Here is a 19,728-nt window from a genome sequence, read left to right as displayed (position 1 = left end):
GTCTGGTCCTTCGCTGTCATGGCAGCAATGTCCACGGCGTCTCCAGCAGGAGCAGTTTCCATCTCGAGAATGCACGTTCTCTGCTCACCCAGAAGAGGTCTCTCCTCCTCCTCTCGGGTTTTATCGTGAGATTGCAGCAGTTCAGTCCCATCTTCTGGCCCCACTTCTGATCCCGGGTCTGTCGCTGTTCCCAGCACATGGGCGGTGACGTCCCCCACTCAAGACTTGAACCCCTCAGCGTCATCCACGGGGGCTGGAATCCACTTCCTCCAAACCCCCGCGGATGGTCTGAGCTCTTCCCATGAGTGCAAATGTTCTTAATGGCGTCTAGAAGGGTGAATCCCTTTCAGGACGTTTCCGTTTACTTTGCCCAGAACCATCGGAGGAGTCACTCTGGGTGGTAGTTACAGCCTTACAATATGCATTTCTTGATGGTAAGACTTAAAAATCAAACTGACCCTCGACCCCTGGGCTGTCGGATGGCTGGTGAGGTTGCAGGCGTGAGCACTGCGCTAATCTCATCGTCCGTGTCCGTGAGAGCTCTTGGGCGCCAGGTGCAGTAAGGTTCGGAAGGAAATCTTTTTTTCTGAGCAGCAGGTCTCAACATTGGGCTGAAAATATTCGGGAGACCATGTTGTCATCAGATGTGCTGTCATTGAGGCTTTGTCGTTCCGTTTATGGAGCACGGGCAGAGCAGATTTAGCAGGATTTTGAGGGCCCCGCATTTTCGGGCCGGTAAATGAGCATCGGCTTCCCCTTAGTCGCCAGCTGCTCGCCGCTAACGGGAGGCTCGGCCTGGCCTCCGGAGCTTTGCAGACGCACTGAGCTCGCCTGTCGAGCTGTGGGCGCCCTAGACGGCATTCTTCGGGTGGAAGGCCGGTGCGTCCGCGCCGCAGGTCGGCTGCTGAGCGCGGCCACCTTCCCCGGCGAGCCTCGCGCGATCTTGGAGAACGCGCTCAGCTTCTCCACCGCTCAGCTTCTCCAGCGGCGCGGCTGCTTCACCTCGCACGCGCCGTCTGGAGCCGGCTTCTTTCCTCCAGGCTCCTGAGCCCACCTCCGCCGGCTCCGGGCTTGCCTTGCGCAGGCTCCTGCCCTCTCGGCCTCCCCGGGACTGAAGAGCTGGGGCCTGGCTCTGGACCAGGCTTGGGCTGTAGGGAACGCAGTGGTGGCTGGTCTGACCTTCCGTCCCGACCACGCCGACTTTCTCCGGGTCCGCGCGAAGGCTGTCCCGCTGTCCTACCGTTCGTGTGCCACTGGAGTGGCACTTCTCATTTCCTTCCAGAACTGGGCCTTTGCATCCACAACCCGGCTCCCTGGCTGGTGCAGGAGGCCAGGCTTTCGGCCTCTCCCGCCTTCCACGCGCCTTCCTCTCTCCGCTGGCTCGTTTCCAGCTTTGATTTAAGGTGAGAGCCAGGCGGCTCTTCCTTTCACTCAGCACTTAGAGACCACCGTCGGGTTATTAACTGGCCTAATTCCAATATTGTTGTGTCTCAGGGACCAGGGAGGCTCGAGGAGAGGGGGGGAGAGGAGGGAACGCCTGGGGGGGTGGAGGGCAGTCAGGACACACAGGACATTGATTAAGTTCACGGTCTTCTGTGGGCGTGGTTCGCGGCGGCCGGAAGCAGTTACGACAGGACCATCAGAGATCACTGGTCGCAGATCACCGTGAGGGATAAAACAATAAGAAACATTTGAAATATTGAGAATTACCAAAATGTGACACAGAGACACGAAGTGAGCAAGTGCGGTTGGAAAGTGGCGCCCCCAGACGTGCTGGAGGCGGCGGTGCTGGGAGGCTTCCGTCTGTGAGAAGCAGTGTCTGCACAGAGCAAACAAGGTGCGCTTGTTTCCACCTGCCGGGAAGGCGGCCGGGCGGACTGTCGCCCTCGGGGACCCTCCGTCCACGGCCCTGGGCTTGTGGTTAGCACATCGGACTGTGCGTTTCCGTTGTGCTTCTTCCTTTGACCCGTGGGTTACGAATAGCGTGGTTCGTTCTCGTTACAGATCATCCTGCGTGCAGCAGGACCTCCGTCCTTTGAAACGGTGGAGGCTTGCCTTCTGGTCCAGCACATGGTCACGTCTGGGCCACCGGGCCCTCGAAAGGAGCATTTTTCTGCACACGGTCCGTACATGTCACTCAGGTCAGGTTTCCTCGTGATGCTCGCTGAGCTTGGTCCTGCTTGTTCTGTCTCTGGAGGGCATGTGGAAACCCCCAGGGGGACTATGCGTCCTCCCCGTAGTTTGGTCAGGCTTTTGTTTGACCAGTTTGAAGACCGTGTTCTTGGTGCGTGCACACGCGGACTTGTTCCTGGCAGGCAGCCGACCCTCTGTTGGAGGAGCGCTCTGCCCTTGACCCCCTCGGTGCTGGCCCAGCCCCACCAACTTCCTTCCAACTGCTGTGGCCACACTGTGCGCTTTCTCTGTGGCTGACCCGAAGATCTTCTGCAAGTGAAGAACCGTTTCCCGGTAGAGAACTTGATTTCTAAAAACCGGCATGCCGTGTTTACTAGGGTAGCACGTGCATCAGGCCCGGATGAGTTGTAAAGAGCAGCGTTCACGCCGCACACGTGTGGCCGTAAAACTGCAGGCTGATGATGAGGACAGAAGCAGTCCGTCCTATTAGAAATAGTGACCTCTTGGTTCAGTGAAAGGGAACTCGCCACATCCCCACAGTGGGGTGTCAGCAACGGCTGAGGCCGACGTATTTGGGGAAGCGCTAGGCGGCCCTAGGAGCCTGCAGTCCTGAGAGGACCCTCACCTGTTGTCCTCTGCAGACCGTTCTGCGGGGCTCCTGCCCGGGGACGGCGGCCTGGGGCCTGCAGGAGGGCCGGCTGCCCCTCCGCCCGGCTGGGCAGGCGTCCCCTCCTGCCCCTGTCAGCATCTGGTCTTTGCCCAGGTCGGGGCTGTGGGGCAGAAGGAGGCCGGCGGGTCCAGTCCCTGGCTCTCTTTCCTTTGACCAGAGCCATCCGCATGGCGCTTGGGGCCCAGCGCAGTCCTCGCTTGGCAGTGAGCCTGCACTGTGTTGACCTCCTGTCCTCAGAGATCTTTCTATCCTCTGTGCTGGCAAGTTTATGCCGATGTTACCTTCTTCCTGCCATTTTCTGTAGCTCTTGGGACAGATTCCAGCAGGTCTTGCGCACGTTGTCTGAGGCGTAATCGGCGCATCTCTGATGTGTGGTGCGCTGACCGCCCTGGAGATGCGCGTCTGTGGGCATCTCCACCTGGCAGAGTCCCGCCCGCTGCCCCGCCTGCCAGGTTTGGGTGCAGTCCGGGAACAGAGCTTCCCTCGTTGCGGGTGTGTTACGGGCTGCTTGCCGTTCTCAGGAAACGGGAAGGCCGGGAAGTGAGCAGACTGATGGCTTCTATGGCCGTGGTTGAGACTCACGCTCACGCGGGGTTTGCCGTCTCCCGGCCTCCCTCCTGAATGGCGCTGGTGCCCACACCTTTCCTGGGTCCGTCTCTGGTTCCGTTGGGAGTGCACTCCGGGTGTGGTTCACGGGCAGGTCGGCGAGGCAGACCCCGCAGGTCCCTTGTCCGTGCTCTGGGTGCGTGTGGAGGGGCCCCACGGGCACCCCACAGAAGACAGGAGCTGGCGATCCAGGGCCACCAGCAGGGAAGGTGACTGCTGGGCTGAGTGTTGATCTCTCTCATCATCTTTCCTAACTGGGTCCTTTTGGGGTTTTCCCTCTGTCTTTGGAGTTGGGACGCGCCACTGGGCTGAAGCTTTCTGCATTGACTTGATGAGCCCTTTTATTGGGGAGACATTTCTGTACTATTCTTTCTGTGTGTGTGTTTCTCTTGGTAAAATATACATAGAGGAAGGTGCATAAAATGCACTGACCTTAAGTGAACTGCTCGGTAAACGTACACGAATGACATGTGCCTCGCAGATCAGGGAGCACGCTTCTTGAGCCCAGGAAGCAGCTCGGCACTGGGATCCGTGCCGTGTGGGGACTTGGTTGTGTCCATGCACCACTTGATCTGTCCGGGGACGTCTAGGGCTTCCCTTCCGGCCACGCCCGTGCACCACGTCCTTTGGTGGTGGCTGCCGGTGGGCATGTGCCCGAGAGCGGCGCCCGGGGCGGTGGGGGTGCGCTCATCTGAGTGTGGTTGTGCCGCTCACCCGCCCTCCAGTGGCTGCCGGGGTGCAGGGGCCGCGGCGGTCCTTGGCGTCCGTCGGTCTCGCACCCACGGCGGTTTCGCTTGCTCTGCAGCTGAGTGACGGCGCAGGCCACCAGTGTGTCCTTGGCCGTCGGGAGAGCCATCCTTGGGAGGCGACTGCCCGTTGTGTCTGCACAGGCGTTTGCGAAGCTGAGCTGCCATCTTGTTACCGCTTGGGGTGATGTTTTCACACATCCTGGGTTCGAGTCCTTGCTTGAATACACACACTGTGAGTCCTTTTCCCAGTTGATGGCTTGGCTTTTCACTTTCTTGTCTCTTGATGAATAGAAGTTTCTTAATTTTAATGAAGTCCCAGTAGGTTGTTTTTTATGGTTAGGGAGTTTTGTGACTTAAGAATTCCTTGTCTATCCCAAGATCTGAAGACACTCTCCTGTGTTTTCACCCAGAAGCTTTGCTGTTTCTCGTGCGCATTTAGGTTTGGGATCTACCTCAAACCAATTTTGTGCAGATGGTGTGAGGTAGCAGTTGAGGTTTACATTTCTCAGTGTGGACGTTCTGGTGCCCCATCCATCAGCAAGACCGTCCTTTCCTCGGGACGCTGAACTGGTCCGTTTGTCCCAAGTGACCGTACGTGGGAGAGTCAAGTCCAGCTCTGCTGTGACACCAAGAGTCCGTGGTGTCTCTGGAACCACGCCCCGTGGGTCTGTGTGCTGAGGCCGGTGCGTGCTCGCAGAGACCCCACGTGAAGCTCTCAGCTCTGTCCCCCTTCACCGTGGTCTCGGCTGCTCTGGCTCCCTTGTGTGGCAGAGTGTTAGAATCCGCTCGTTGGTCTCCACAGGAGAACTTGCCCGGAGTTTGGTTGGGATTGATTCCGTGGACTCTGTGGATCGGTAGGTGGAGAGCGGCTGCACTGACTCAGAAGCGTGGTCATTGTAGCGGCTGCCTCGGCAGCCCGGTGATCTCTGATCCATCACTCCTCCTCCCTCCCCCATCTTTGCGCCTCGCTCATTTCCAGGGCTCTGCACGGGCTCCTGCCGTGGGGCTGCTCTCCCCAGGCCGACGGGGGGCAGGGGTGACCGTGCGTGTCCTCAGCTGGCTCCTGACCTTGATGTGACAGTGGCCACCGGCGAGTTGTCAGCAAGCACGGTGTATCTGTTGAGTGATTATGTGCGTTTTCTCTTTATCTTGTAACTGCGGTGAATTGCCCTGATTTTATGAATGTTATGCTCCCCTCGCACTTCCGGGAGAAGCCCCGCAGGGCCACGGGCGCTGTGTGCTGTCTGCACGGACTCCAGTGTCCTCCTGGACCTGTGGGAGGACGCGAAGCCGTCTGGGCCTTTGCCTGGGCCTTCAGTTTTCTTTCTCACACTTAAAGATGGAAGATGCAGTTTCTTCGATGGGTTGCTTTTTCATAGGGCTTTAGTGAACCAGTTAGATTTTCTCTTCCTTCTTGTCAGTTTTGATGAGATGTCCTTTTTGGATTGATAGGAGTAATTCCGACTCAGACTGTCATCGGGGTCGTTCATAACCCTCTTTCTGTGCTCCTGGGTCTCCTGATTGGGGGAGACGGCCTTTCTTCATTCCTGACCTTGGTAAGCTGTGCTTTCTCCCCGTTTCCTTACTTGACCTTGCTAGGGATTTATCAGTGTAGCAACTGCATTAATCTTTGCAGAGCGTCGGCTCGTGGGTCTTCTGTCCTGTTTGTCTCCTTCTTGATTGGAGTCTTCTCTCCGTTACTCCCTCCCTCCGACATCTTCAGTTCCCTGTTCTTTTTCAGCTTCTTAACGTGGAAGATTTGGTCACTTTTTCAAGGCTTCTCTTTTTGATGTTTGCAGTTACCTTGTTACAAGCTTTGCTCCGGCTGGAACCCATGAGGTTAGAGATAGCTATTTCTCCTTTTTGTTCTACGGGTTTTTCAAGTTTTATTTTGAACTACCTCTGGTCTCCCAGCAGAGTTGCAGAGACAGCTCCCTGAGCGTGCCCTCCACCAGCTTCCCTAGGGCAGACATCGCCCATAGCCTGGTCACAGGGTTGCTGCGAGCCGCCTCGCCGTCCTTGGCCTCCTCCCGTCTGCGACCATCTCTCCCAGCCTGGACACACTCGAACAGTCCTGGCACTTGGGAGTCTGCCGTGGATTTGGGGTGATCCCTTGTCTTTGCCCCATGGAGGGTGTACCCGGGCTCCCGTGGCTTGGCACTGGTGACCCAGGCCTGGCGTGCTGCCACGTTCCTCCCTTTCCCATGCTGTGCTCCTTAGAGACCAGTCCCTGAGGCCGGCCCACGCACGGACGGGAGAGCTGTGGCTGCACCAGGGGGCGAAGCCATGGGCAGATGGGCTGCGCTTCTCCTCCAAGTGTGGCACGGCCCCCACGCTGCCCTGCTGCCCGCCTTCCTTCCGCAGCGCAGTGCTCATGCCTGTGGCCTGCCCCCAGTTCTGTGTGGGTGTAGAGTCCTTGCTCCGCAGGACTGCTGTTTCCCCCTGTGGCGTCCGCTGTCCTTATGCCGTGTCCTTGTTCTTTCTGATAACCTCCTGCAGGAGTCTGCGCCCGTCTGGAGGGAGAGGTCTCTCGAGCCAGCTGCGAGCCTCCCCCGTGGACCCCGCCGGCAGCCGCTCTTCCTCCACCCCCGAGCCCACTGTCAAGGTCTTTATCTGTGTCTGCTCGGACGTTTGGTTCATTTTGAGTTTTGTTTTGTTTTATTTTGTTTTTAAGTAGGCTCCACGCCCAGCCTGGGGCTTGAACTCACGACCCTGAGATCAAGACCCGAGCTGAGATCAAGCGTTGGACACTCAACTGACTGAGCCACCAGGAGCCCCTAATTTTGAGTTTTAAAAAAAGTTCAGTGATCATATTTTTAATTGTCAAGGGCTGTATCTTTTTAATTATAGCCTCTTGATACATTTCTTTTTTTTTAAGATTTTATTTATTTATTTGGCAGAGAGGATGGGAGAGAGCACACCAGTAGGGTGAAGGGCAGAGGGACAAGCAGACTCCCCGCCGAGCAAGGAGCCTGATGCGGGACTCCATCCCAGGACCCTGGGATCATGACCTGAGCCGAAGGAAGATGCTTAACCTACTGAGCCACCCAGGCGCCCCAGATTTTATTTATTTATTTGAGAGAGAGGAGAGAGCGTGAGCAGTGGGAGGAGCAGAGGGAGAAGCAGGCTCCCCGCGGAGCAGGGAGCCCGATGTGGGGCTCGATCCCAGGACCCGGGATCATGACCTGAGCCGAAGGCAGACGCTTAACCTACTGAGCCACCCAGGCGCCCCAGATTTTATTTATTTGAGAGAGAGGAGAGAACGCAAGCAGGGGGAGGGGCAGAGGGAGAGGGAGAAGCAGGCTCCCCCCTGAGCAAGGAGCCCGATGCGGGGCTGGATCCCAGGACCTGGGATCATGACCTGAGCCGAAGGCAGACGCTTAACCTACTGAGCCACCCAGGCGCCCCAGATTTTATTTATTTGAGAGAGAGGAGAGAACGCAAGCAGGGGGAGGGGCAGAGGGAGAGGGAGAAGCAGGCTCCCCACTGAGCAAGGAGCCCGATGCGGGGCTGGATCCCAGGACCTGGGATCATGACCTGAGCCGAAGGCAGACGCTTGACCTACTGAGCCACCCAGGTGCCCCAGATTTTATTTATTTGAGAGAGAGGAGAGAGCGCAAGCAGGGGGGAGGGGCAGAGGGAGAGGGAGAAGCAGGCTCCCCCCTGAGCAAGGAGCCCGATGCGGGGCTGGATCCCAGGACCTGGGATCATGACCTGAGCCGAAGGCAGACGCTTGACCTACTGAGCCACCCAGGTGCCCCAGATTTTATTTATTTGAGAGAGAGGAGAGAGCGCAAGCAGGGGGAGGGGCAGAGGGAGAGGGAGAAGCAGGCTCCCCCCTGAGCAAGGAGCCCGATGCAGGGCTCGATCCCAGGACCCGGGATCATGACCTGAGCCGAAGGAAGATGCTTAACGACTGAGCCACCCAGGTGCCCCTGTCTTGATACATTTCTGTGGATTGATATCTTTTCTGAGATTCTGGAGGGTGTCATGGGACTTGAAAGCTTTTTTCCGTCACCAGTCTGCTCGTGAAGCCTGGTGTTTCTCTTCCCTTTCGTTGCCCTTTCCCACGGAGGTCGCTGGTTCTCGGTGTCTGTTCTCACTTCTGCAAAGGGGCTTCTGTCGCGGGTGCCCCTGGAGCTGGTCACAGGAGTCGCTGTGACGCGTGGCCCTGCTGGGGCACCCCAGTGTCCGCTGCACTGGCCTGACCTTGGGACCGGCTGGCGTCACCAAGGTTCTCCTGGTCTGGGGGGCCGTGGGGGGTGTCCTGTGGACGGAAGGCCTGAGACTCGAGCAGTTCTGACTGAGACCCTTCTTTCTGCATGTTCCTGGGGCACTTGCCCGGCCCCGGCCCTGCGCTGGGTTCATTTTTTTGCTCTCCCGGCTGTTGGCACTGGCTTGAACAGAAAGACGGGCCTAATTTTCACAAAATGCCAAAATGTGTAAGGCAACTACGTGCTAGTGTGTTTACTTCTAGCATTCATTTTTTGGGAGGAAGCCTAAGGAGAATAAGCTATGGGTAGTTGATTGGGAATTGGTTTTACGAGAGTTTATACTAACGTCGTTGTACAAGTGTCCGTGCATGTCTACATCATGGGATTTACCAGTTTGCCTACTGCGCTAACCTCGCATGGAGTAAAGTTACTTGGGGGTGGCTGGGGGTGACTGCTAATGGGTGTAGAGTTTCTTTTGGGGTCATGAAACATTCTGAATTGTGATGAATATGCTAAAACTATTTTTTTTTAAGATTTTATTTATTTGAGAGATAGTGCAGACACGTGTGCACACGAGCAGGGGGAGCGGCAGAGGGAGAGGGAGAAGCAGGCTCCCCGCTGAGCACAGAGCGTAATGCGGGGCTCGATCCCAGGACCCCAAGATCATGACTTGAGCCGAAGTCAGATGCTGAACTGACTGAGCCACCCAGGCGCCCCTTGCTACTGATTTCTAATATTTCTTTTTCTTTTTTCAAAAGATTTTATTTATTTATTAGAGAGCGAGAGAGAGAGAAACAGCATGAGAGGGGAGTGGGAGAGGGAGAAGCAGGCTCCCCACTGAGCCAGGAGCCTGATGTGGGGCTCGATCCCAGGACCCTGGGATCATGACCTGAGCCGAAGGCAGATGCTTAATGACTGAGCCACTCAGGTGCCCCTAAAACGATTAAATTGTATACCTTAAGTGGGTAGATTTTACAGTATGTGAATTATATACAATATATTATAAGATAACTTACTGCAGGGGCGCCTGGGTGGCTCAGTCATTAAGCATCTGCCTTCAGCTCAGGTCATGATCCCCGGGTCCTGGGATCGAGCCCCGCATCGGGCTCCCTGCTCCGCGGGGCGCCTGCTTCTCCCTCTCCCACTCTCCCTGCTTATGTTTCCTCTCTCACTGTGTCTCTGTCAAATAAATAAATAAAATCTTTAAAAAAAAAAAAAAAGATAACTTACTGCAATCATTCCGAGCCCCCAAGCCACCAGGGAGCCCCCCACTTTGTTCCAAGAACTCCCAGACGGGCCTCAGCCGGCAGGTAGGGGGTTCACAGGTCCTCCATCGCAGGCGTGCTGGGCTGAGTGTGCGTGCCATGGGGAGCCAGGGAGAGGCCCCTTTCTGTGCAGTCAGGGCCGTGGCTATGTGTCGGTTCAGCCCGGCTGGAGGGCTCCAGGCAGGGTAGGGGTGCTCCACTGGGAGGGGTGCTGACCATCTGGCCCCCCAGCTGCCAGAGCACATGCCAGCTGCTGGTCCCTCGGGGCGCTGGCTCCCGGGGTCCCCGCCTGTGGCTGGTGGTCATTGTTCACCACGTGTGTGGGGCAGGCAGGCCAGGCCACGGGACCTGAGGAAGTCACACAGCCCTCGCCTCCCCCAGCCTGCTGTCCTTGTCAGAGAGCAGGGGAGTCTTCACGTAGCTCTTGGTGGGCGACTTGCACGAGTCCCTGGCTTCTTTCCCTGGCCCAGCTTAGGGTGGCCTTCACCAGGAGAGGGTGGATCTGGGGAGCCAGGGCTGCTGGGTGCAGTGGGGAGTCTGTGTGCTGGGGTCCAAGGTGGTCGCCGGGAGTGGGGTGTGGGCGGGTGCTACGATCTAGCCCTTGCTGTGTCCCGACCTGGGCTTTGGGCTCCCTGGTTCTGTGCTGTGTGGCCCCCTCCTGTCCACACACACAGCACATGAGTCTTCTCTCCTGCTGCCGCCCACAGCTTGTGGGAGGGCCTTACCCAGGGGCAGGTGTGCACATTATGTCGCAGAGTCCGCGGACGTCCCAGCAGCCCCTTCGTCCCCGAATCTGCCAGGTGCTGCGCCTGCCCTTGCCGAGGCGGCCCACGGCAGGCTGGAGGCTGGCCTGGGGGCGGCTGGCCAGGACACACAGGCCCCTGCTGGGAAGGCTGGGCGGGCATGGCCAGGCTCCCGGCTGTGAGAGCAGGCCCGGGGCACGCAGCTGTGTCGTCCGCCCTGTCGGGGGTCTTGTCTGTGTGGAGCGCGTGCTGATGTTCAGCGGTGAGGAGGAGCCCCAGCCTGGCCGACACAGCCCTCTGCAGGCACCGATGCTGTCTGGGTGCAGAGAGGAGTGCGGATCCTGGGCCCCCGTGTGCACACCGAGGGCTGGGGGACACGAGAAGTGACCCTGACGGCGTGGAAGGGGGAGGGCCGGCCTGTGTCCTTCCCGCTGGGAACCAGTGGTAACGTCTGGTGTTGTGTCCTAGGGAGACGTCAGATCCATCACCTGGGGAGCCAGCTGCAGCTGAACCAGCACTGCCTGGACACAGCCTTCAACTTCTTCAAGATGGCCGTGAGCAAGCACCTGACCCGCGGCCGCAAGATGGCGCACGTGGTCGCGGCCTGCCTCTACTTGGTGTGCCGCACGGAGGGCACACCGCGTATCCTTTGCTGCGGGGCCTCCCGGACGAGCCCCGTGTCGGCTCCGTGTGGGCTCCGTGTGGGCCGTCCTCCCTCCGACCTGCGCTCAGGCATTCCAGAAACCCACTGTTCGTGAGGCTTCCCTGACTCGAGGGGCCTCTCACCAGCTGGGAACCGGGAAGCTGGGCGCCCTTGGCGAGGACAGAGCGCTCTCCGCCTGTGGCTGGCCGCTCTCCAGCTGTCCTTCTGCCCCCCCATCCGCTGGGCCTTCTTGGAGGGGACGGGGGCCTGTTCCACTCTTGTGCTTGGACCGCCTGCACTCCTGCACGGCCCCCGCAGAATTCTGTCTGCTGCGTCCCCCTGGGAGAGCCTTCCGGGCTCTCTCGCCCTCCACCCCGGCTGTCCGCCCCCTGTGCCTGCTTGTGTCTCTTTTCCGCCGTCCCTCTGGGCTCCGTTCGCCTCTGGTCCCGTGTCCTTGTTTCGTGTAGCCTCCGGTGGTTTCCTGCAGGTGGTCTCCTTCCGCCAGCGCTCTTGGGGACGGCCTGGCGGACTCCAGGTTGCACGTCCATCTCCAGGATTTGGACAGCGGTGCCCACAGTCTTCTGCTCCCCGTCTCCTGTCGAGCAGCTGGGCGTCCCGACCCTGGGCTCTGCCTGCGGTGGGCATGCTGTTCCCCGGAGGCTTTTGTTCTCTCTGAGCTGTGGACCCAGAGTCCCTGCCGCGGCCTCTCGAGCCGCTCACGGTTCCTCCCTTGGCCTCACTGTCGCTCACGGCACAGCCCGCCATCTGCCTGCTCGCGTGTTCTCCTGGCTCCCGCTTCCCCTTCACTTCGGGGGACTCTGTCTCCCGCCACGTCTTCATTGCTGCTCCCGTGCTTCCAGCTGGAGGAGCTCTTTGTGTCCTCTGAGCGCTTCCTGTCGGTGATGTCCCGTTCTGGGGGGCGTGGTGCCCGCGTCTCTCTTGGGGCAGCAGCCCCATCTGGGCACCTCTCGCGGCGCCTGTGTCCCCGACACAGGCTGCCGTCACTGGCTTACGGCCCCGGCGTGGTTCCTGTTACGTGGGCTGCTGGAAGGCTCCTGGTGGCAGCGTGCATGGCTGGGCATCTCGGCTGCCCTTCCGGTTGGGCAGCCCTCAACAGGAGAATCTGTCATTAAAACGTCATAAGATTTTGGAAACATATGATTCCAGCATAAAGTGCCCGAAGCAGGTGAATGCTCGAAGTGGGGATGGGCCTCGGGGTCCCATCACAGCACCCCGCCAGACCCCGCCGCTGCTCGGACGTGCCTGCCTGGCCTTTGTTCTGCTTTGCTCCCCAAAACCCGTGCGTGGCGCTGACGTCGCTGAGCAGGTGCACGGAGCTCGAGGGCGGGTGGGCTCTGCCCCCGAGTTCACGGCAGCACCAGGGAGCAGGACCTGGTGTGCAGGCCAGGCTCTGGGATCTGTCCAAAGCGTGGGGGCTCAGAGCAGAAGCTCCCGTGGGAGAAGCGGGTGGCGACCACCGGGCGGCACGCTGGCCGCGGGAAGAGCAGTGGGGTGCCGCCGGCGCTGTGGCGGGAGGGAGAGGGCAGGGCCCCTGTGGGGGAGCCTTTCTTACTATGGCAGAGTCCCCACTCGGCCCAGCGGCGCTGTCACTGTCGCCCGAGGCAGGGGGGCCGGACGGCGGCCAAGCCTGCCGTCCCTGGGCAGAAGCGTTAGGGCGGCAGCCAGGCGGGTCTGTGCGCACCAGCGGGAGGGGTCTCGCCGCCACAGCTGGTGTTGAAGCCTTTGGTATTTACGGGGTGCCACCGAGCTGCTGGCAGGCCTGAGCCTGGAAGCCGTGTGTGCGGGGCGGCCTCTCAGCTGCGGCTGCCAGCACCCACGGGGGCCTGGTGGCGGGGGACAGGTACGCACGGAGCAGCCCCGGGCCCACTGGCTGCGCCCCGCACACCGCCACCTGCAGACCCTTGTCCCCCCGGGCCGCAGACTCCCGGGGCTGTGGGAGGAGTTTGCCTCGCGGGCCGGGGCTGAGCTTCCAGAGTCTGACTCCTTGACTCCAGCCGCCGCATGTCCCCTCCTCCCGTTCATCTGACGACCCTGTTTCTTGCTTGTTCAGAGGGCAGTATGGGCCGGGACTGTCCCTCCTGCCACCAGCCCCCAGCCCACCTTTACCTGCTTCCCTCTGCCCCTCCCTGTGTGTCTCCAAGGACAACCAAGGACTTTAAAGAAAATGTTTTTTTTTTGTTTTTTTTTGTTTTTGTTTTTAAAGATTTTATTTATTTATTTGAGAGAGAGAATGAGATAGAGAGATCATGAGGGTCAGAGGGAGAAGCAGACTCCCCGCTGAGCAGGGAGCCCGATGCGGGACTCGATCCCCAGACTCCAGGATCATGACCTGAGCCGAAGGCAGTCGCTTAACCAACTGAGCCACCCAGGCGCCCCTAAAGAAAATGTTTTTAAATAACGATTTTCTAGAGGAGTTTTCGGTTCACAGTGAGATTGTGGGAGAGGTACAGCGATTGCCCGTGAGCCCCACCCCCACGCACGTCCTCCCCTGGCGCAGACACCCCCTCCCCCAGATGGTGCGTCGGTTACACCGATGAACCTGTGTGGGCACGTCGGCCCCGGAGTCCGTGCTCACCGGGAGCTCACTCCTGTGACGGGCCCCACTGGGTGTCTGTGTAGCTGACGGGGCCCGTGGTTGAAAGAAGGCCGCGGGACGGCTGGTTGGCACATGTGAGAGGCGGCCGGCGTCACCGGGCACAGGAAGTTGCAGATTCAAAGCCGCTAGACGCTGACGTGGCGCGGGCTGCCTGCACGGGGGCGTCTGGAGTCCTGGGGCTGCGGGCCAGGAGGCCAGTCCTGCCCTGAACAGTGTGCACAGCTGTGTCCTGGGTCCAGGCGCGGGCCAGGTGTCTGCGTGGCAAGTAGCCTCCCCTCCCGGCTGCGTCCCTTCTGGTGGGACCTTCCCATGGGCAGAACTCTAAGTGAGGGCCACCTCCACGTCTTGTCCTTCACGGCTGACGTGTGCACCAGTTTGCCTGCCCCAGGTCGTGGAAGTACTCTCGTGGGGTCCCTTCCAGAAGCCTTCGGTTTTACGGGTCCCCTTGGAGTTTAGGATTTCTTTCTTTTTTTTTTTTTTTAAACAGACCATTTAGAATTTTTTTAGAAAAGATTTTATCTATTTGACAGAGAGAGACATAGTGAGAGCAGGAACACAAGCAGGGGGAGTGGGAGAGGGAGAAGCAGGCTTCCCGCTGAGCAGGGAGCCCGATGCGGGGCTCGATCCCAGGACCCCGGGATCATGACCTGAGCCGAAGGCAGCTGCTAACGACTGAGCCACCCAGGCAGCCCGGAGTTTGGGATTTCTGAGGGGTCAGGTTTGCTTCTCTGCGAGGGCCGTCCAGCACGCGGTGCGCGAGGGTCTGCCGCCGGCGTCTCGGAGCCCTCCTGGGGTCCGCTCGCCTGCCCATGGGCCAGTAGCAGACTGCTAGAACCGCAGCTCGGGCATGCATCTTAGGACCTGCTGCCCCGGGCGTCTGCACTGTCCTTGGCCCTCTGTCCTTCTGTGCGAGGTTTTGAATCAGATTGTCTATTCCTGTGAGAAATCTTGTGTGATTTTTTGATTGGGGTTTATGGACCCACTTGTGGGGGATTGAAAAAGACATTGATGTGAACGATATTGATTCTTCCGATCATTGACTATCTGTTGTTTCTTCCGGGATTCCCTACTTGCGGCGACCTTGTGTTACTTTGGACGAGGGGCCTTTCCCGTGCTTTGTTCGCTTTATTCCTGAGCGAGTGTTTGCACGAACGTCGATGGCCTCTTGCTGGTGATGCACACAGGGACAGTCCAGTTTCATACATTGACGTTATGTCCAATACTACAAAATTCAGTTATTAATCTTACTGTTTGAATGTCGGGATCTCTTGTTTCCTTAGCGTACCTGTGTGCGGCCAACTCTAGCTCATCCCTTCCGATCTGTGTGCCTGTCACCCATGTGGTGTGCGTGCCCCTGAGGGAGGTGTCCTTGGCTGTGCCCGGGCCGCGGATGGCGCTGTCCACGCCCACCGTGGAAGTCTGCGGGCCCCGGCAGACGCCCTTTATCGGGTGGAGGACGTGTCCTCTCTCCTGCTGCCGAGGGCTCTTGTCAGGAAGGGCGTGAGTCTCCCACGTGTTTGTCGGTGTGACCGTCACGTGGGGTCTGTCCCTTAAAGGTGCCGAGCTGAATCACACTGACTGATCTTTAGAAGTTAAAGCAGCCTTGGCCATGGCGTGTTACCCTCCGTAGGCATTGCCGGGCGTCTCTGCCCGTGTCACGTGGGCAGCTGTGCGGTTGGCCCGTGTTGCTGTTCTTCTTGGCGCATCCTTGTCGGGGATGCGGCACCCGGTGGCTTGGAGGCCGTCAGCCCTGTTTCTTCTTTAGGCGTCTGGGGGAATCCACCGCGAAGCCCTCTGGGCCTTTAGCGTTTCCGTGGCAGTGTCGCAATTACGGATTCCGTTTCGGCAACACGCACGGCAGCGTTCAGACTCGGTGCCTGTCGGTTTTGCTCCGTTTCCTCTTGCGAGGCACCGTTCACGTGATTTCAGACCCCGCCTGTGTTGGCATAAAGTCGTTACCACCCTGCCACCATGGTGGACGCCCCCTTCCGCGTCTCCCGCGGGTGGTTCTGCCTCCTTTTCCTTTGCTCCGCCTTGCTGGGGTGCTGCCGGCTTTAGGAGTCCTTTTTTTCTGGGTGGTGGCTTTGTGGAGACGTAACCCACATACCGCGCGGTTCACCCAGTAGAGCCCACGACTCAGCGGGGCCCTCGCCCTGTCACCTGGGAAGCAGCCCCACCCCAAAGCCCCCATCTCTCGGGCCGCGGTCTGCGGTCTGGGCGGTTCAGGGGGTGCAGGCGCGTGCGCAGGATGTCGTGGGCGCTCCGTGTTGAACCATGTGCGGCACCACCAGGCGGTTGTGCCCGTCCCCGCCCACGGTGGGGGCGCCCCGGTGTCCTCCTGAGGAGCCAGACTTCTGCTTGGTCATTGACCTGTGGTGCGTGCTTATTTTCTGTGTCATTGATTTCTTTCTGTTTTTCCTCTCCTTCTGTTTTCTTTGGGTTTGACTTACTAGTTTTCTTGCTTCCTAAGACGGATGCTCAGGTTCTTGATTGTAGTCTTTCTGTTTTTCTAATAACAGCACTTGAGACTCCGAATTTCCCTCTAGACAGAGCTTAGTGACATCACGCAGCTTTGATGTGTCACCTTCTTATCATCACTCTGCTCCAGAATATTTTCTAATTGACATTGTTACTTTGTCTCAGGTCCCTGAGTCCCGTAGAAGTCTACCGCGTATTTTGAGAACAGTTGGGGGTTTTGTAGTTATCTTTGTATGATCAGTTTCCAGCGCAGCTGTGTGTGGGCCCGGGCATCCACCAAACACGGTCCCGCATTTCCTGTGCCTTGATTCACAGCTCAGTGCACGGTCCACTTGGTAGTGGTATGTTTCGGGAGAATGCATGTCCGTGGTTGCTGGGCAGAGTGCTCTTGGAATACCGATCAGGTCACGGTCACCTCATCCCTGCTGACATTTGCCTGCCAGACCAGAAGGAGAGCGCTGAGCCTCTCACGTCTTTCCCCCAACCCCGCCGGGTCCCGTTGTGCTGGGGCGGCCTTGTTGGGAGGATGCAGACCGGACACGGTCTCTCCCCTGGGGGAGATGACTCTGAGCCTCACGGAATGTCCCCTGATGACCGAGCACCTCTCCCCGCGATTCTCCCGCATCCGACGCGGCCCAAGGACGCCTGCTCTCTCGCTTCGTGTGTGCGCGGTCCGTCTCTTCCATCTTGAGATCCAGTCCCTCCTCACATAGTTCAGACTGTCTGTTGTGAGCAACGTATAATTGTGTGTGTGTCTCTGATTTTTTAATCCAGTCTTAAAATATTAAACGTCTTATTGCTATATTTGTGTTTAATTCCACCAGTTTTTTTGTTCGTTCCATTTGTCTTTTGTTCTCTCCTTCTCACCATCTGTCAGAGAAGTCAGGTGTTTTGTCCTGTTTTCCTTTAAACAGCTTGTCTGTTCTGCACGTACTTGTCACCGTTTTGCCCACCACCCTAGTGGTTCCATCCTGTGCCGTGACTTTGCAGATTCTGCCTCAGCTGCAGCGCCCATGCCCCCGGGCCACGCGAACCACGTGGACCCCACGACGCTGCCTCAGCGTGGCCGCCGCTGCCTGATCCCGGAGGCTCGCTCACACTTCCCCGTCGTCACCCTTCCCATCCTGATTTTGTGCGTTGGTCCGGACCATTCTCCTCCGTGTTTGGTCTGCCTGCTGGAAAGATTCTCTCCGCTCTGATTTGTGTGGAACATCTTCACTCGGCAGATGTTCGGAGTGGCCGGCAGTCGTTTCTGCGGCGCCCGCCGGCCACCCTGCTCCCCGGCTCCCTGTCCTGTCCAGGGTCCAGGGGACTCTGCATCTTCTCATCACTGTTGTCAAGGAACTCAGCTCCCCTCACTGCCTGCTGGGAGGGGGTATCTTTGTCCTGTTGTTTGTAGAGCTTCTAGAATTGGTGGCTTCACGTATTTTGTCTGTTCTGGGCGAGTCGGGGGCAGCGTGGTGTCTGGTCCGGTGTGTGCCCCCCCCTTCCCTTCTGGGCTCCAGGCCCACGCACAGCATCCCATCCCACCTTGGGTTTGGTGGTTCCCGTTCTGTTTGTTTTCCTTCTCTCTCCGTTTCAGTCTGAGTGTTCTCCAGTGACCTGAGTTCCCTCGGCCTTTCCTTGGCTGTGTGTAACCGCGTCTCAAACCTATCTATTAAGTAACTTCCTAACTTCAATTATCACTGTTTATCAGATTCTAAGTCTTTGGTAAATTTCCCCATCTCTTAAGTTACACAAAAGTCTTTAATAGCCCACGCGAGGGTCATTGGTGGTTCTGTTTTTACTGGTTGGGGGTATTTATTTGGTCTTGCCTGTTGTCATGCTGGGTAAGTTTTTATTGAATTGATGGATATTGTGTTTGAAAAACTGTGGGGCCTGTGTGTAATTGTTCCCCCGAGGGGGTTTCACATCCTGTGGCTGGCAGGCGGAGAGCGGGGAGCTAGGCTGGCCCCCTCACCGTTAGACCTGGCTGTGCGCTCGCCTCAGGCCCTTTCTTCCCCCTGTTCCCGCTCTTCCCGCCCTTCCACGCTCACTGCTGCTGGGCACGGTGCGCAGGGAGCTTGTACGCACGCCCTTCAGCCCACTTCTGCCTGCTCTTGGCGGTCGGCCCCTTGAGCCTGGCTGGCTGGGAAACGCCCGCACCTTAAGCGTCACCTTCCTCCCAGCAGGACTGTGTGCGCCCCAGGCCTCTGTGCTTGGCCCTCCTTCTTTTGAGGGTCTTCCCCACAGGCGTGACTCCCAGTTGCTCTCCTGCGTCGTATCTGGCTTTTTGGCTTGTCCTCCTGTGCGTCCTGCTGGAGGGCGACGTTGCACACTCTCGTGGTGGTGAGCCGCAGCCCCTCCTAGCCTGGCATTCACCCCTGACGGCTCTTTCTGCTTCTGCGGCCGGGCCCTGGGTGGTTTGCCTCCAGCCGCGGGTGAGCCTTTCCTGACTGAAGTCAGGCCTTGCTCCCTCCTTGCCTGGACTCCCCGTGGCTCTCCCCGTGGCCACCAGGCTGCAGCTTCCGGCTCCGGCCTCCCTCCCCCTCCTTCCCTCTTCTCAGCCACAGCAGCTCCTGGCATCAGGAGTGCTGACCTTCCCGGAGCCCCCCAGTCAGAGATGCTGGCCTGCCGCCAGCCAATGGGGAGCGGACACCCGCAGCACAGTGGTCGGCGGGATGCCCGAGTGAGGGCTGCGCCGGGGCTCATGCTGCTCAGCGCCTCGCTGAGCCTGAGCCCCATGCGCAGGTGTGCTCAGCCGGCAGCCGGCAGCCCAGGATGGACCGTCTCTGCGTGCCGGGGCTGCAGGCCCGAGCTCTGCCCTCCCCCAGCAGTCAGGGAGGCAGGGCCACTGGTGGGCCGGTGCACGCGGCTGACCTGGGATCCGGCCCGAGGCCCTTCTCACGCCGCTTCCTGGCCCAGGCCCTGGCATGGAGCCGGGAGGGTGGGCTGCAGGCACCTCCGGACTGTGGGAATGGCATGCAGAGTGATGACGGTGGCCTGTGTCGATCATCTGGAGAGTGACTGTACAAGGGAGACCCCACCACAGGACACCCCCGCCGGGCCCTGTCTCTGGGGGCAGGTGCACTGTGCTGGGGATGTGGACTGTTCCGGGAGCAGGATAAGCGCGCACGGGGAGCAGGCGCCGGTGTGTGTTTGTGTGTGTGTGTGTGCGAGTGTGCATGAGGGGAGCGGGCGCCAGCATGTGTGTATGCTGAGTGTGCACGGGGAGCGTGAGCCGGTGTGTGTGTGTGTGCTGAGTGTGCGCGGGGAGCGGGCGCCGGCGCCCTGCAGAGTACTCACTCTTCTGCCAGGCGCAGCTCGCGCAGTGGGCAGGGCGTGGAGGGTTCCTGGTGGCCTCTGTCCTCGTGGGGGCTTGGCTGTGAGCGCCTCTCTCAACAGAGACGTGCTGGGTCCGTAAATAAGTGCCACGTGGTGTGGCTGCCTGGGCAAAGATGAGTCCCAGCGGGAGCTGCCTGCGGAAGGGGTGTGGGCTGGACGGTGCACAGTGGACGCTGCTGGGCAGCTCCCCCTGTCGCGTGAGGTGCAGGCTCCCCTCTTGGTGCCGACCATGCCGCCCTTCCGGCCTCCCTGTCTCTCCGTCGGGCTTGGGAGTGGCCGTGCCGGC

General features: G+C 59.2%; 1 protein-coding gene across 3 annotated transcripts in view; it reads left to right on the top strand.

Annotated features, from left to right (window-relative positions):
• BRF1 (BRF1 general transcription factor IIIB subunit) overlaps positions 1–19,728 on the top strand; it is a 57,925-nt gene that overhangs the window by 8,318 nt on the left and 29,879 nt on the right. For 2 of the 3 annotated variants that reach the window (XR_013440857.1, XM_036113508.2), the window contains exon 3: positions 10,849–11,022. Coding sequence is in view for 2 of the 3 variants with exons in the window: in XM_036113508.2 (XP_035969401.2) it covers positions 10,849–11,022 (174 nt within the window). In the remaining variant the exon portion in view is untranslated. Of the gene's footprint in view, positions 1–6,657; positions 6,764–10,848; positions 11,023–19,728 lie in introns of all 3 variants that reach the window. The other variant, XM_036113519.2, reaches the window with a different exon arrangement.

The sequence above is a fragment of the Halichoerus grypus genome, chromosome 8 (assembly GCF_964656455.1).
Source record: "Halichoerus grypus chromosome 8, mHalGry1.hap1.1, whole genome shotgun sequence".
NCBI lineage: Eukaryota > Metazoa > Chordata > Mammalia > Carnivora > Phocidae > Halichoerus > Halichoerus grypus.
Note: the sequence above shows the minus strand (reverse complement) of the source record. Positions and strands in the feature narration are given on the sequence as shown.